General features: G+C 39.8%; 1 protein-coding gene across 1 annotated transcript; it reads left to right on the top strand.

The window, feature by feature from the left end:
• The first annotated feature begins 4387 nt into the window (after nucleotides 1-4387).
• LOC138889767 (uncharacterized) lies at nucleotides 4388-4945 on the top strand. The gene has a single exon (XM_070173102.1). The coding sequence runs from the start codon at nucleotides 4388-4390 to the stop codon at nucleotides 4943-4945; it is 558 nt and encodes a 185-aa protein (XP_070029203.1).
• Nucleotides 4946-16247: the final 11302 nt, after the last annotated feature.

Here is a 16247-nt window from a genome sequence, read left to right as displayed (position 1 = left end):
GCTATTCATAATTTACCTTAAACTCAGATATATGGTCATTTCATAAGTGTTGAAATTAGAGATAATTTAAACCTAACTGTAAACATAACTGCTTGAGTTTATAAATTGAATTATTTAACTACTGAATCAAGACTAATTATTCTGATGAAGTATCCAATCTGAAGAACAAGCACAATGCGGTATGGATTAGGCTCAAAATTGAGCCCTAAAAGTAGTAAGAGCCCAGAAACCACACAAAGGATGATTTCGAATAAAGCTCCTTCACTTGGGCGAACATTAGGCCCAATGATTTCAATAAGGAAACCTGTTAAGATCCTACTGACCCTCAACCTTAGGTAAAACAAGCTTCACATTAAATGAAGACCAACATTACATCAATTCTGGAAAATCGACATACATAGGCAAACCTGCTATGAGTCTTACTTCACCATCATGTTATAACAATGCCAAATCATCATTGAATGGCTTACTAATCATCCTAATTTCGAATGTATATTTATTTTAACTATGCTAGCATTCTAACAGTGAGATTAATCTTTTCAACAATTAACTATTCACTTTTGAACATGTATAACATTTGAATAGCATACTCTAACAATGAACTAAGTTGAATATCCATACACTATATATTACAACAACAAATGCAAGATGCTTAAACATGGGGAAAGAAAACTGTACAGCTAAGAAAGATATAAGATATCATAGGTAGACAAACAAGAAAAAACTGGAGCTGAACACTCTTGGACATCTATTTTAACACCACAAATTTATAACTTCATCTTTGTCATTCAAGGGTTCCAAAAGTACCCGGGTACAACAAAGAGTAAGATGAGAAAAATCTCTGAGGGACAGTAGAAATCAGCAAAGTACTTCAGCTAAAACAGCTAGCAGTATATAACAGCAAACACCAGCTCCACATTCAAACCACTTTTTTGACTTGTGAAAACAGAAAAATCCCAGAATCCAACACCCAAAATGTCTTCAATATTAGAGTATCAGCTTAAGAATCTAACTAGAAAAAACTGAAGCTTTCAAATAACTTTTAAGGAATTTTCTCAGTGTTTTCAAAAACCTTTGAGTGCAAAAAATGCTAATGATTGTCTGTATTCTTAGGGTTCTAAAAAATCGGATTGTGTTTTCAGAGATTTTTGTGCTGAGAATAAGGCTGAATGCGTGTCCAAAATTAGAATGAGAGAACCTACATATATATAGGCTGCCTAGGGAGGGTATATCTTGGGTATATTCCTTATCCTAAACCTCTGAAAATAGTACAATACAATTGTCCTTCTTATCCTAATTCAGCATCTTTTGTAACAGCTAGGATATCTGTACATTTCTAGGAAGTTTATGATTTCTTAGCCTAAGTGGAAATCCATTTTCACCCTTCAAGTTACTGCTTATTTTAGTTCTATCCTAAACTTTTCAGGTTCAATTGAGTCCCTAAAGTTTCTATTGGTTTCAAATACATGTTGCTAAAATGTGATCTTGAAACAATTGTGATAAAGAAATCCTTCAGGTTTCTCAATTTTTGGACAAAACATCCGACGTTTAAAGATGTGGTCAATGCAAATTGGAACGCAGATTTTGAAGCAAATCTTTTCACTTTATTCAACCACAAACTGAAAAAGTGAAAAAAGGACTGTCACTCTGGAGCAAGTCGACATATGTAGATATTTTCAAGAAGATATCCAGTTTGGAAGAGGTCGTCAAGGTTCATGAGGCTCAATTTAAAATAAATCCAACTCGGGCAAATAGGGAAAGACTGTGTAAAGTTCAAGCAGAACTTATCAAATTTGTTGCTCTTGAGGAACAATTTTGGAAACAAAAGGCAGGGATGACATGGTTCAATGATGGAGATAGAAACACCAAATTCTTCCACGCTCAAGTCAACGGAAGAAGGAAGAGATTGCAGCTACGAGGGATTCAAAACAGCGATGGAACCTGGATAGATGACCCCACTCAAATCGCAGATGAAGCAGTTCACTTCTTTAAAGAATAGTTCCATGAAGAAAGATGCCCATCTGATTTTGAAATTATAGGTCATGTTCCAAAATTAGTAGGAACGGAGCAAAACTTTCAGTTGATGAAGCATACCACAAAAGATGAGGTCCAACAGGCTACGATGAGGTTAAATGGAGAAAGTGCAGCTGGCCCGGATGGTTTCATAGGAGCGTTTTTTCATTCATGTTGGGATATCATTGGCGACGATGTCTTTAACATGGTCAAGAGTTTCTTCAATGGTCATGAACTACCAAGATATGTTACACATACAAATCTAGTTCTATTACCAAAGAAGAAAGATGTGCAAACATTTTCAGATTTACGTCCAATAAGCCTGAGCAATTTCATCAACAAAGTTATCTCAAGGGTTATTCACGAGAGGCTAGTTAGTCTACTACCTACTCTTATTTCTGACGAACAAGTTGGGTTTGTAAAGGGAAGGAATATTGTTGAAAATGTGCTGCTCACTCAAGAGATAATCACAAATATTAGGCTGAGAACAAAGGCAGGACCAAATGTAGTGATTAAACTAGATATGACGAAAGCTTATGATCGTCTTTCTTGGTTATACCTCACTAAAGTCCTGAGGCAGATGGGTTTCTGTGAAACATTTATAGACTTGGTATATGGAATTGTGTCTAACAATTGGTACACCATTCTTATCAACGGTCAGCCACATGGATTCTTCAAGTCTACTAGGGGCGTCAAGCAAGGAGACCCTCTATCACCAACCCTCTTCATACTTGTAGCTGAGGCGTTTTCACGGGCTTTAAATGATTTGCACCTTAATTTATACTTCTGTGGTTTCGGAATGCCAAAGTGGAGTCCAAAAATAAATCATCTAGCGTACGCCGACGACACCATAATTTTTTCTTCTTCAGATGCTAAGTCGTTGCAGCTGCTAGTTGGGATTTTGGCAGCATATGAAAGAGCTTCTGGACAACTCACTAATAAGTCCAAATCAACTGTCTACATGCATGATTCTACACCTGAAGATGTTGTAAATAAGGTTCAAAGAATCACGGGTATTTGCAAGCAGGAATTCCCTTTCATCTACCTTGGATTCCCAATTTTCTACACTCGAAGGAAAATGGAATTCTATAAAGGTTTGATCAATAAAGTCATGGACAAATTGCAAGCATGGAAAGGAAAATTGTTGTCAATTGGTGGTAGGGCGATTTTAATCAAACATGTCCTACAAAGCATGCCTATCCATATCTTATCGGCAATGAACCCACCTTCATTTGTCATTAATAAGCGACACAAGATATTCGCACAATTCTTCTGGAGTAGCTCTATTGGTGGCAAAAGTAGGCACTGGGCATCATGGATTACTCTATGTCGACCTTATGAAGAAGGAGGAGTAGGTTTTCGATCTCTACACGATGTTGCAAAAGCTCTTTTTTGTAAGCTCTGGTGGAACTTCAGGACAAAACCAACTTTATGGAGCTCTTTCATGTCCCAAAAATACTGCAAAAAATTAAATCCTATTGTAGTACCTTGGAGAGATGGTTCTCATGTTTGGAGATGAATGCTGGAATGTCGGGACATTATAGAACATCAAATTGGGTGGCGTCCAAAAATGAGATCTTCATTTTTTTGGTTTGACAACTGGACTGGATTGGGAGCATTATACTTCAATACACCTGATGACTTCTACATTGATGAATCAGTTAATAATGTTGCTGATGTTGTGACTGGAGGAGTTTGGGATGCAGACAAGTTAGCCAACATTGTGCCTGTGGAATATGCTGTACACATTATAGACAATATCAAACCACCAAGCGAGCAGCAATTACTTGACGAACCATACTGGTGCCTCGAGACATCTGGTAATTTTTCAGTTAAATCGGCGTGGGAATATTTGAGACTGAGAAATGATACATGGACAGCATACAAAAACATGTGGGTACAGGGTTAACCATTCAAGATATCGTTCTTTATGTGGAAAGTGTGGAGGGCAAAATTACCTCTAGACAACTTTTTGAAGACAGTGGGATACTCCATGCCTTCACGATGCTGGTGCTGTGTGCAACCAGAAGAAGAAACCTTAGGACATCTATTTTTTTCCTCTTTCGTAGCGAACAAAGTTTGGTCATATTTCCTAAGGAATGCTGGAGTAAATCTGGACGGTATGTCAATGCACCAGGCAATCGTGAAGTGCTGGACAATCAGAGTTGTACCAAGATTGAAGCCGATTTTTCAAGCACTTCCTTCGATCATTTTGTGGGAGCTGTGGAAGAGAAGAAACAGCTACAAACATGGCGAAGCTGTAACGATCAGAAGGGTGATATATCAGGTATCCACAACCATTCAATCGCTTGTCAGATTAAGGAAACCTGGCTTGGTTAACGTTCCTCAAATTTGGCCAAATCTGCTGCACATGATGGAACACTACACACCACCATTGAAGGTTACTAAAGTTCTATGGGAAATGCCACCACAAGGATGGATCAAAGTCAATTGTGATGGGGCATCGAGAGGAAATCCGTGCAGGAGCTCAATTGGATATGCACTTCGAGATGATGAAGGTAACATAAAGTATGCTTGTGGAAAGTTGATACATGACACTACAAATAATGTGGCAGAGGCTTTGGCATTTGTTGAAGCACTAAAATATTATGAAGAGAAAGGATTCGCGCAAGTTATTTTGCAAACTGACTCGCTCCTCTTGAAGAATGCCATAGAAGGAATTTGGGCTATACCTTGGGTAATTGCAGAATATGTAGAAGATATCCTACATGTAATGACTAGAATGCATGTGAATCTGTCACATATTATGAGAGAGGGGAATTGCTTGGCTGACCATTTAGCGAATCATGCGATCGACATAGGCAACATCCAAGCACAATGCTTTCAAGAACTGGATATAAAAGGCAGGAAAATTGTCAACAATGACAAATTACAATGTCCATACCTAAGAGTGAAAGTTGCAAGATCTTAAGGATGCACATGAAAACGGAGATGATTACTGCTGAAAGGATGCATTTTTTAAATAACTCAGTTTTCTTTTTTGCAGGAACAGGTTCGTTTGACATACCTCTCTTGTTGATCAGACCTCAAAGGGTGATATTGCCATATCCTGTTCATCTCCTTGGAGAATTTTCCATAAGCTGGATAGATTACGAGCATGAAGGTAAATGTTCTCAATATGGAAGCACACTAGATATGCACAGTTACTTGAGAATTCCTTTTAATTTGGTTTTTTGCAAAGAACCAAGTTACATCTCTTTTCTCAATCTATTGGTACAACAAAATAGATATTCAATCATTGAATGTACATGTTTTGTTAGGGGCAGACATGATCGACAATTATCGACACAATTTTATATGGTTTATTCAAAGATGCAAAATGGTGCAGATTCTATTTCTAGACTCTATTTTTTTAACGGATTCCATTTTGGTGGTATTAGTGCATTGCACTCAGTCCAAGGGGAGGAAGTTAAAGATAGATAAACGAATAGATTCAAAATAGAATTGGCAACTCCCGAGGTCAGTTGGTACATTTGTGGAATTTTCAATGATGCAATTTCCAACAGTTATGGAAAGTTCTCTTCCAGAAAAATTTTCAGCTGTGGGTAGACATAATTTCTCCACAACTGAAGGCAGTGAAGCACGACATTGCAGGTTTCAAATGGAAATATGCAACAGAATTTTGCACGATCTTGTGATCGCATCGCTTAACACCTGTTACAGATTTAATCTGTATGTGAACGCATTTGTCGACGACATTTTCTTCAAGCAGTGCTGTATACATTTGAGCGCTTTGACAAAGCATTAGAGACCACCCACAAACGTTTGGATGTACTGTTGCAAAGATGAATTGTTTAATTCACAAGGAACGAAACATCAAAACTGGAGTACAACCAATCTGTTAGCATTGCTACACACATGTATGTTGCAATGCACAGAATTAATACATGGCAAGATATTGCGATGTATTCAAAATTCTGGAAGGAGACTACAATGTATAATTCAAAAGATTATACATCATCACTTTAGGCGCATTTTTAGTAGACAAATTGTACTATCAATGATGAGTATTCTACTTAGCATTGGTAATAGGATTTATGTGCGTCTCATCTCTTACTTCTTTCGTCTTTTAAGACCACCGGAATTGTTGTAATAGTTGTAATTTTTTTCCAATTTGATTTATATATAAAAATTAGCCCTAGGCGCTTGCCTAGTGGATTGCCAAAAAAAAGGAAACAATTAACATAAAAACAAAACAATTAAAACGAGGTAAAAATAAATAGAAAAAAGAAATTACCTAATGTTGGATTCTATCATGAATTCGTCCAAACTTTATAAGGCATAAATGAACTTTAATCACCATTAATCGACTGTTCTTAACAAGAACAGTCGACTAATGGATATTTTGAGTTCATTTGACCAAACACTGATCAAGAGAAGAAGAAAGAAAAAATTAGGGTTTTCCCGGAATCTGAGATTTAAAATTCGACTAGATTGGGCTGATTCGAGGGGGGCTAAGGGTGATTTGGGGTTCAAATTGGGGCAAAGATTATAGGGTGTTAATTTGGGGCGATTTGGGACAGTTAGATTTTTTGGTTCTGATTTCGATCTAAGATTCGAACAAATCGGCAAGGATTCGAAGCAAATTGGAGATTTGGAATGAGGAGGTTATGGGGAGTATGGGGTGTTGATTTGGGGTCATTTGGAATGCCAGAACCGTTGTGAGGCGAATTCCGGTGGCTGTTGGCGGCGGAGACGATGCGGGAACCTAGGGCGGCTAGGGTTTGGCTCTTGGTTTAGGTTAGAGAGACTGAATGAGGTTTGGAATGGGGGGGGGGGTAGGAGCTTCAAACAGTAATATAGTAGGGAATTAATCAGTTCCCATCCGTTAGATCCATGATGATCAACGGATGGGATTTAAAAGGGTTAAAACGAGGTCGTTTAGGGGGTGGGGAATTTGGACCGGGTATATTGATTGTTTGAGCTTGGATCTGGTTGAATTGGGACCGGGTTTGTGCCTAAAATCAGCCCAAATTTGAATTAAAATCCCCTTTTCAATTAATCCCTTATTTCATTCTCTTTTCCTTTTCCTTTTCTTATTCTTTAATTAAAAATCTTAAAATTAAAATCCTAGATTATCTAAAAATGTGAAATTAAACTAATTACAAAAATTATAAAAGCTACATAATCCTAAATTAAAAGAGAAAAATCAATAACCTAAAAATAAAGAGAAAAAGTGTAAAAATGAAGCATTTTTTTTGTGATTTTCATTTTATAAAACAAATAATTACTGATTAATTCTAAAAATGTAAAAATAAAGCCTAAATGCAATGCATGATATTTTTTGTATTTTTCATGATTTAAAATAAAATTAAACATGCCCAGAAATGCAAACAATTAATAAAATTCTACAAAATTCCTAAAAATGGCAAATAAAAAAATCTATTTTCTTGGATTCTGTAGGAGTAATTCATATATGGCAAAAAGCATATGCTCACAGGCATAATCAAATATGAAGCAAAATATGATGACACGTAGGAATAAGTAGATACGGCAAACTGAAACAGTACCTGTGATAACAACGTTAGATGACTTAGCCTCAATCTTGGCTGGAAAAGCATATCATCGGGGCTGGGCCCCACTACTCTGAACTACATGTCTAGGACATGCCCTAGTTGGCTGGCCTCCATCTCTAGCGGCCTGACCTCCACCTTTAATGGCCCGACCTCTGCCTCTATCTGCCTAACCCTACCTCTAGCTAGCTGAGCGGGCGGTGAAGCACCCGGTGTCGGGACCATGGCACGAGAACCCTGATGCTGTGAGCTGCCCGATGCCCAAGGGCAAAACCTAGCAATGTGTGTCGGATCACCACAAGTATAACATGACCTCGGCTGCTGTGACTGCTGACCCTGAAACTAACCCTGTCGACCTAAGTAATCACCCTGAAAACTCTAGAGTAGAGGTGCACTAATAGGAGCTGGTGATGCACTGTAGGATAGTTGGTCGGAATAAGATATATGAGGGCCACGACCACCTAAAGTACTGTGGGATGCCTGGAGTGCTGAATGAAACGGCCTGGGAGGATGGCCTCTGCCAAAAGTACCCCTGCCTCCAGATGGGGCACCACTGAACCCGCCGGAATGACGAGGCCTCTTGTCAGACACATGACTTACCCCCTGTGTAAGAACCATCTCGACTCACTTTGCGATATTAGCGGTTGTCTGAAAAGAAATTTCACTATGGTCTCCTTGTCTTTCTGCAGCTTGATAGGCCGAGCGAGCTCCTCAATAAACCTCCCCACCCTCTCTCTCTCTCGGTAGGAAGTAGAAGAATAGCATGATGTGCCAGATCCACAAAACGGGTCTCATACTGAGTGACTGATATACTGCCCTACTAGAGACGCTCGAACTGCCTATGATAATCCTCTCTCATTATGACAGGAAGGAACTTCTCAAGAAATATCTGAGAGAACTTATCCCAAGTAAGAGCAGATGACCCAACTGGTCTGGTCGATACAAAATCGTTCCATCATCTCTTGGTAGAACCCATCATCTGAAACACAAAAAAATCAACCCCATTGGTCTCATTTATCCCCATGTTCCACAACACCTCATGACAACGGTCAAGATAATCCCATGGGTCCTCAGAAGATGCACCACTGAATTGAACTGTAAAGAGCTTGGTAAACTTGTCCAATCTCAATAAGCCTTCAGAAGACATGGTTGGCCCATCACCGGTCTGTGCCACAACAACCAGCTGAACTACCCCAATTGTATGGGCTGCTAGAATATGATACTGGGGAGCTATCACCTCTGGAGTGTGAGTAGCGGGAGTCTGTGCTCCCCCCATAGCCTGAGAGACAGCTAGTGCCATAGGAAATGTACCGGCCTGGGCCACACTCTCCATAAGGCCTACCAAACGGACTAGAGCATTCTGAAGCACTTGGGTGGCGATGAACCTCTCCGGGACCTGAGCTGGTCCAACAGGTACTGTCTGGGATGGAACCTCCTCATCAAAATCCACCTAAGGCTCCACTACTGGTGGTGCTGCTTGAGTTCTGGATTGAGTGCTGCCCTTCCCCAGCCTCTAGCGCGACCTCGGCCTCGACCTCTACCTCTTGTAGGGGCTGCCACTGGGGGCTCTAGCTGTTGTCCAACTGAAGATGCAGTACATGTTCTTTCCATCTGCGAGAGAACAAGAGTAAAAGAGCTCAATTAGCAGAGAGAGAATAAAATCGCACGATAGAGAAGAACATAAGTGAAATTTGTTCCTAAACTTCATAACCTCTAGAAGATAAGTACAGACGTCTACCGATCCTCCAGACTCTACTAATCCTGCTTGTGACTTGTGAGACCTAGGCAACCTATTGCTCTGATACCAACTTGTCACGACCCGGAATTCCCACCTTCGAGACCGTGATGGCGCCTAATATTTCACTTGCTAGGCAAGCTAACATTAGAGAATTCTTTAAGCCAATTTTAACCAATTCTAATAACAAAATCAATTAAGACAAAATACAACTAAAATTGATTACGGAATAATATAAAAGCCAATAACATCTAGTACAACCCAGATCTAGAGTCACAATTCACGAGCTTCTAGAATCTGTAAAAATAGAGTCTGAAATAAATACAATTGTCTTGAATGAAAAGAATAATAAAATAGGGGAAATAGAAAGGGACTTCAAGGTCTGTGGACGCCAGCAAATCTACCTCGAGTCTCCAATGAGCAAATCCAAGCTGCTACGCCTCACGAACAGTTGGGGCCAGTACCAAAGTCTGCACAAGAAGTGCAAAGTGTGGTATGAGTACAACTGACCCCATGTAATTCGTAAGTGTCAAGTCTAACCTTGACAAAGTAGTGACGAGGCTATGACAAGACACACACATAAAATAACCTGTGCAGATAACAATATACGTACAAGATAACAACAGATAAAGGCTATACAGGTACTATATATTGGGAGGGGGCATGGAAAAGGGGTACAAGATACGATAAAATACAACAGGAAAAGATAACCAGAATAGTCAATGTGCCTTTAATCAGTAAAACAGATAAATATAATGAATAAAAAATTGCACGGCATCACCCTTCGTGCTTTTAATCTCAACCTCACAGTAGAACAACAATACTGCACAGCATCACCCTTCATGTTTTTACTCTCACTATCATCATAAATCAATAGATATGTCACGACATCACCCTTCGTGCATTAACTCTCAAAATATGACACGGCATCACCATTCATGCATTAACTCTCACAATATGGCACGACATCACCCTTCGTGCATTAACACTCAAAATAGCATGGCATCACCCTTGATGCATTAACACTCTCCCTTACTATATAACAATAGAGAGATAAAATGAACAAAAACAAGCCTTACATCAAAATGGTTCCGCAATACCAACCTCAACTTTAGAAACAATACTCAATTATCACAGAAAGTCCATAAACGCGGAAAGAATGATCAATTTGGTAAGTAACTAGTCTAAGCATGGATAACATGATCAAAATAGACAATAAATTACAAGGAAAAAGTCTCACCCGCATGCTTTAACCCAACAACAACGCATAAGTACTCACCATCTCACATATACGTTGTTCCCAACATCTAAACATGTAGAAAATAGGCAAACAAATCATAATCCCTCAAGTCAAGGTTAACCACGACACTTACCTCATTCGAAAGAGCAACTCAAAGCTCAACAACAACTTTTCCTTTCAAACAAGCCTCTGAACCAATAGAATCTAGCAAATTACCAACCAAACGATTCACATTAAGCCTTAGGAACTACCGATGATTGCAAAAGATTCAATTTAGGCCATTATTTAAAAAGTCAACTCTCGGGCTCTCTTGGTCCAAACCCGAAATTTGGATAAAAACCCGAGTACCCATTCACCCCCGAGCCTGGTTATATAATTTTTTTTGAGATCCGATCTCAATTTGAGGTCTAAATTCCAATTTTGCAAAAATACCTAATTCTACCCAAACCCCCAATTTCCACCATGAAAACACTACATTTTAGGTTGAAATCTTATGAAATATAATGAAAGATTGAAAGAAAATATGTTAGAATCACTTACCAATGGATTGGGGAAGAAGGGTTCTTGGGAAAATCGCCTCTAGGGTTTTCTTGTTTTGAAAATTTGAAGAATGAGAGAAAATCTCGTTTTTAGCTATTTGCCCTGTCGCAGATGTCACATTTGCGACCTGGGTTTGCAAATGTGAACCTCGCAAATGCGAAAAAATAGTCGCAATTGGGAAGTCTCCCCCTTTCTGTTGTCATCACAATTGCGATGAATAATTCGCAACTGTGAACAGTGGGCCCTCCACAAATGCGACCAAAATGATCGCAAATGTGAATAAGCTCTTCCCAACCCCACTTTGCAAATGCGAAGTCTTGTTCGCAAATGCGAACTTGAGGTGCCCTAGCTACCCTTCGTAAATGTGAGGAGTTCTTCGCAAATGCGAACCTAACAGTGGTCGCAAATGCGAAGCCTGACCTCGCAATTGTGAGGTCTGAGGCCTGCACCAGAATTGAAACACACCTGCACCTTCCTAAGTCCAAAATACTCTGTAGCATATCCGAAACTCATCTCCAAACATGCACATAAGTCCAAAAATATCATATGAACTTGCTCACGTGATCAAATTGCAAAAATAACACCTAGAAATGTTCATTGAACACCAAATTAAATGAAATTTTCAAAAAAACTCATGAACTTCTATTTTGACAACTGGACGTCCGAATCACGTCAAACCAACTTCATTTCTCACCAAATTTGACAGGCACGTCATAAATATAGTAATGGAACTATACCAGGTTCCGGAACAAGAATACAGCCCCGATATGAATAAAGTCAAACATGGGTCATAATTTTAAAGTCATTAAGTCTTTAGACTTTCAAATTTCAACAAAAAGCGATAACTCGAGTTAGGGACCTCCGAATTCGATTCCAGGCATACACCCAAGTCCCAAATCATGATACGGACCCACCAAGACCGTTAAAATACGGATTCAAGTCCATTTTCTCAAAATATTGACCGAAGTAAACTCAAATGAATTTTAAGGCAAAAATTTCATATTTTATCAGTTTTAACATAAAAGCTTTTTGAAAAAAATACCCGGATTGTGCACGTAAATCGAGAAAGGCTAAAATAAGGTATTTGAGGCTTTGAAACACAGAATTAGATTCTAAAATACTAGATGACCTATCGGGTCATCACACACTACTATTGATGCACCCTTATTTTTATTTTATATAACTAGTCTTAGGGTACGTATGTTGGGTGTATACCTTATAACACCGAGTATAAACTTTTTTAATTATATTATTAAAATATATTTGAATTATAGAATAAAATTTAAAGGAAAAGAATTCAAGTTTATGATTTATTTTAAACCTAATAAAAGTCCTCGGATCAGATGCAACAATCCCTATTGGCTCAAATATGTAGCAGAGTATTTTTGTTATACACACACACATATTCAATATTTAATTGTTGTGTTCTTTTTAAATTTTAATTATTTACCTATATAATACCTCTACTTCAGTAATATTGATTATAAATATTTGTATTCAGTTGACTAATCTCCAACAATGATCGTTGGTATTGTTTACCTCGAAAATACAAGTAACAATTAAACTTGATTTATAATTTTAAAGATATGTGATTTAGTTTAATACTAATTAGTAATCAAGAAATCTAATGTATAAATGAAATAAATAAGTAAAATAAAACCAATGTGCAAGCCAGTCTCGACCTCGAGCTAAGATGGCCTCGAGGTAGGTCAAGAATAATAAAGTAAGAACAATAAAGTTAAAGGACAATTCTGGTGGACAATGAGCAAGAAAGTAAGAGAGTGTATTTTTTTGCCAATGATTGATGATGGTTACAAATGATTGGGGTCCCCTTTATATTATAGGGGAACCTTATATAAGGTACATTTCTATTTACAGTAAAGAATCTTATTAGGACAACAGTCTAACCGCCTAGTACGAATTAGTACTAACTCGTACAAATCAATTCCGAAATTTACGCCATGATTGGGGACGTGGCATGAATCTTGCTCATTCTGTTACAAACCCTTAACAGCATTATCTCAGGGTTGGTCACATTGGGCTCCCACGTTCCTCGAACACTTAGATCTTCGAGCCTCGTGTTTTTCCCTCTGGCTCGAACTCGTTCCATAATGAGTCTATTCCTCGGTGCGAGCCTTCTGTTCCTCGATGTGAGCCTTCGAGCCCATAAAATCGGGGGCACATGATTTTACCGTATACAGATAGTCCATGCTTTTCTTAAAGTAAAATGATAATCGTTTCGCTTCCCCAAAACATTAAATGCTTCTTTAGTGGTGGTCGGACATTAGCGCCGTTGAACCGTCGACGCTCGCCTATAAATATAAGGTTTTAATTCAGAGAAAGCTTTACTTCAATCTTCAAACCATATCTAAGATTCTTCCATATCTCCTTCTTTTCATCTCTTTTCTATCATTATCCGCTGCTCCCATTCCTTTTAGTGTCAGAAAATACCAAACTCCATCTATTTCCACTTCATCTCACTCGCATCAATCGAAAACCTCAAAGATAGTTTCCCAAAAGGAGAATGCTTCCTCTTCCAATTCCTAGCCGGCCAAACTTGTGGCGCCAACCCTTCACGAGATCATTCCCGGTCCCTGTGTGATAAAGAAAGGTTTCAACGTTGAAAACCCACTCGCAATCCCAGGATGATCTGAACATGTATCTTGATATATTAGTTCGATAACGAAGAAACATCTCAATGCCATGAAGAAAGATTGTGGCTGGGGGGACGAGGTTGTGGTATAGATCCCCGACCACGAGGAGAGCATTACTACTCATGTGGAGGGGTTCTTAAGTGTTTACACTTACCCCTTTAAACTGGGTCCCCTTGATCCTGTAGTAATTGATTTCTGCAAAAGGTATGAAGGTACCCTTGGCCAGATCCATCCCTCATTCTGGCATATCGTGATTATGCTGCGCTACTTCTCTAGCAAGGCCGAGGGATTAGAGTTTACCCTCAACCACCTCATTCGGCTGTATCGGCCCTAGCTTTTTTGAGGGTTGATCAAGCTTCAACGTCGATCAAGCAAAGGCTTCTTTGCTAGTAACGATGAGGATAAGGACCGAGGCTGGATGAGCCGGGTTGACCGAGTGAGGACCTCAGACATCATCCCTAAGGGAAAAAAGCCATTCCCGGAGAAGTGGAATCCCAATCGTAAGTGAAGTCCCTTTCCTAGTGTCTTCTTATACTTTGGTCCTGCCTTTTGTAATGCCTTTACCTTTTTTGCAGCTATCACTTGGATGCCCAATGCAAACCTTGACCTCGAGGACTGGGTTTGGAAACTGGTTGCGACCTTCTCGTATGACGAGCACAAATGGCATGACTTATCGAAGGGCAAGTGTGAGGCCAAACACCATGGTAAGTTCTTCTCCTAGGTTTTTGATGCTTTCCTTTTATTAGAGATGTTTTCTCACCTATGTCTATTTATGCAAGCATTGGAGATGTCTCTGAAATAAGGCCAGCCCCGCCCGAGGAAGAGACCGAGTCCCCTATTCCTAAATTGGGGAAAGATAACAAGAGGAAAAGGGCCTTGAAACCCGAAGAAACCCAGGATAAAAGGGCCCCTACTCGAAGGCCAAGGAGGAAACTTATTCACGTAGATGTAAATTCAGCCCACCAGTTTCTGGATGATGAAGAAAACGAGGGCGAAGAATTGATGCTGGTGACCCGAACTAGGAAACCGATTGAGGCTGCCAAGCCCTCAAAACTGGAGACCTTACCTCGTGGTGAGGAAACTCTAAAGAAAGACTCGAGCAAAGCCCCCGAGTCCCCTAAGATCGAGATTATTCCCCCGCCTTCAACAAGTACACCAGAGGGGGGCAAATGCTGAGAATCCCGAGGCTAATCAGAACGCCCCGAGTGAGGAGCTCAGGGCCATGACAATAGGTCACTCCATTTCTCTACCATATTATTTCTAGGAGGCAATAAAGGATGCTCGAGCTCTGCGAACGCCCGACCTGAGCAAGGTCCTCGAAGAAGATCCCTTTCAAGATTGTTTTACTAGGGTCGATGATGCTGCCAACCTCAATGACGCATCTACCCTCTTTGAAGAGGCTCATCATTTCTTCTCTCAGGTAAGCACTAACTTTTATTGTTGCAAAATATCTTGTTTTCTTCTCCTTTATGTGTTAACTGATATCTCCTTTTTTCTATGTAGGCCATTACTAAGTTTAGAGCCGAGTTGAGCCAATGTGAGGCCGATCTCAAGAGATCCTTGGATAAAGGGAAGGCCCTGAGGCTCCTTTGCAATAAAAGGAAGAGGAACTCAAGGACGTAGGAGCAGATCTGGCCAAAACTCGTCAAAATGAGGCCAAGTTGGACAAGCAGGTAACCCTTGTTTTGTAAGAGTGTGGTCTAATTGACCCATCTGTGGAAGCTAACACTTCAGTGTCTCAGTTGCAGCAAAAATTGGACATGATAGGTTAGCTTCGAGGAGAGTCAATCAAGTTAAGGCCGATTGCAACTAGTGGAGGGAAAACATGGATTGGCTTACTGGTGAGAAAGAGGCTGCCCTAGACAATTTGGCCTCGGTGAGGCCCAGGTCCGGGGAGTCAAAGTAAGAAATCTGTCCCAGGCCAAAAAAATCGATGAGCTCAAGGCCAAACTTACCGTAGTTGGGGCTGAGGTTGCCGAAGCCAGGGCCAAGGTCAAGAGGACGAAGGACACGACTGACAAGACCATCGTTGTGTATTTAAAGGACACCGAGGATGCTCAAAATGAACTAAGGGAAGCCTCCAACCGGGAGAAATGGGTTAGCGACTTGGCCAAGTGTCAATCCCGGAGGGAGACCCTCGAAGAGATCCACACTCAAGGTTTCAACCTCACTAATGAGATAGCCCAAGTAAAAGCACTCGAGGCCGATGCCAAGTTCCTCGTCTCCTCCGATGATGATGACGATGATGAAGGCAGCCAGAGCGGGTCCAATAATGAAGCTAGGCCTGAAGGGGAAGCTGTTCCCAAAGGAGAGACCAACACTGGTCATAGATAGGATTTTTCTTTCTTACTCTATCGTTTTTTTGTAAGACCTTTTAGCGGTCTATTGTATGTATCCTTTTCAACATATATAGGTCCCTTGTATATATCCTTTTCAACATATATAAAAGAAGAATTTTGATATTTCTTGCCTTGTAAAATTCTTGCAATGACTTCATCCTTTTTAACTGTGTATTAGAGATTTTATCTCAG

This window comes from Nicotiana sylvestris, chromosome 4 (assembly GCF_000393655.2).
Source record: "Nicotiana sylvestris chromosome 4, ASM39365v2, whole genome shotgun sequence".
Taxonomy (NCBI): Eukaryota; Viridiplantae; Streptophyta; class Magnoliopsida; order Solanales; family Solanaceae; genus Nicotiana; species Nicotiana sylvestris.
The sequence above is the reverse complement of the archived record's forward strand: the minus strand, read 5'-3'. Positions and strand labels throughout refer to the sequence as shown.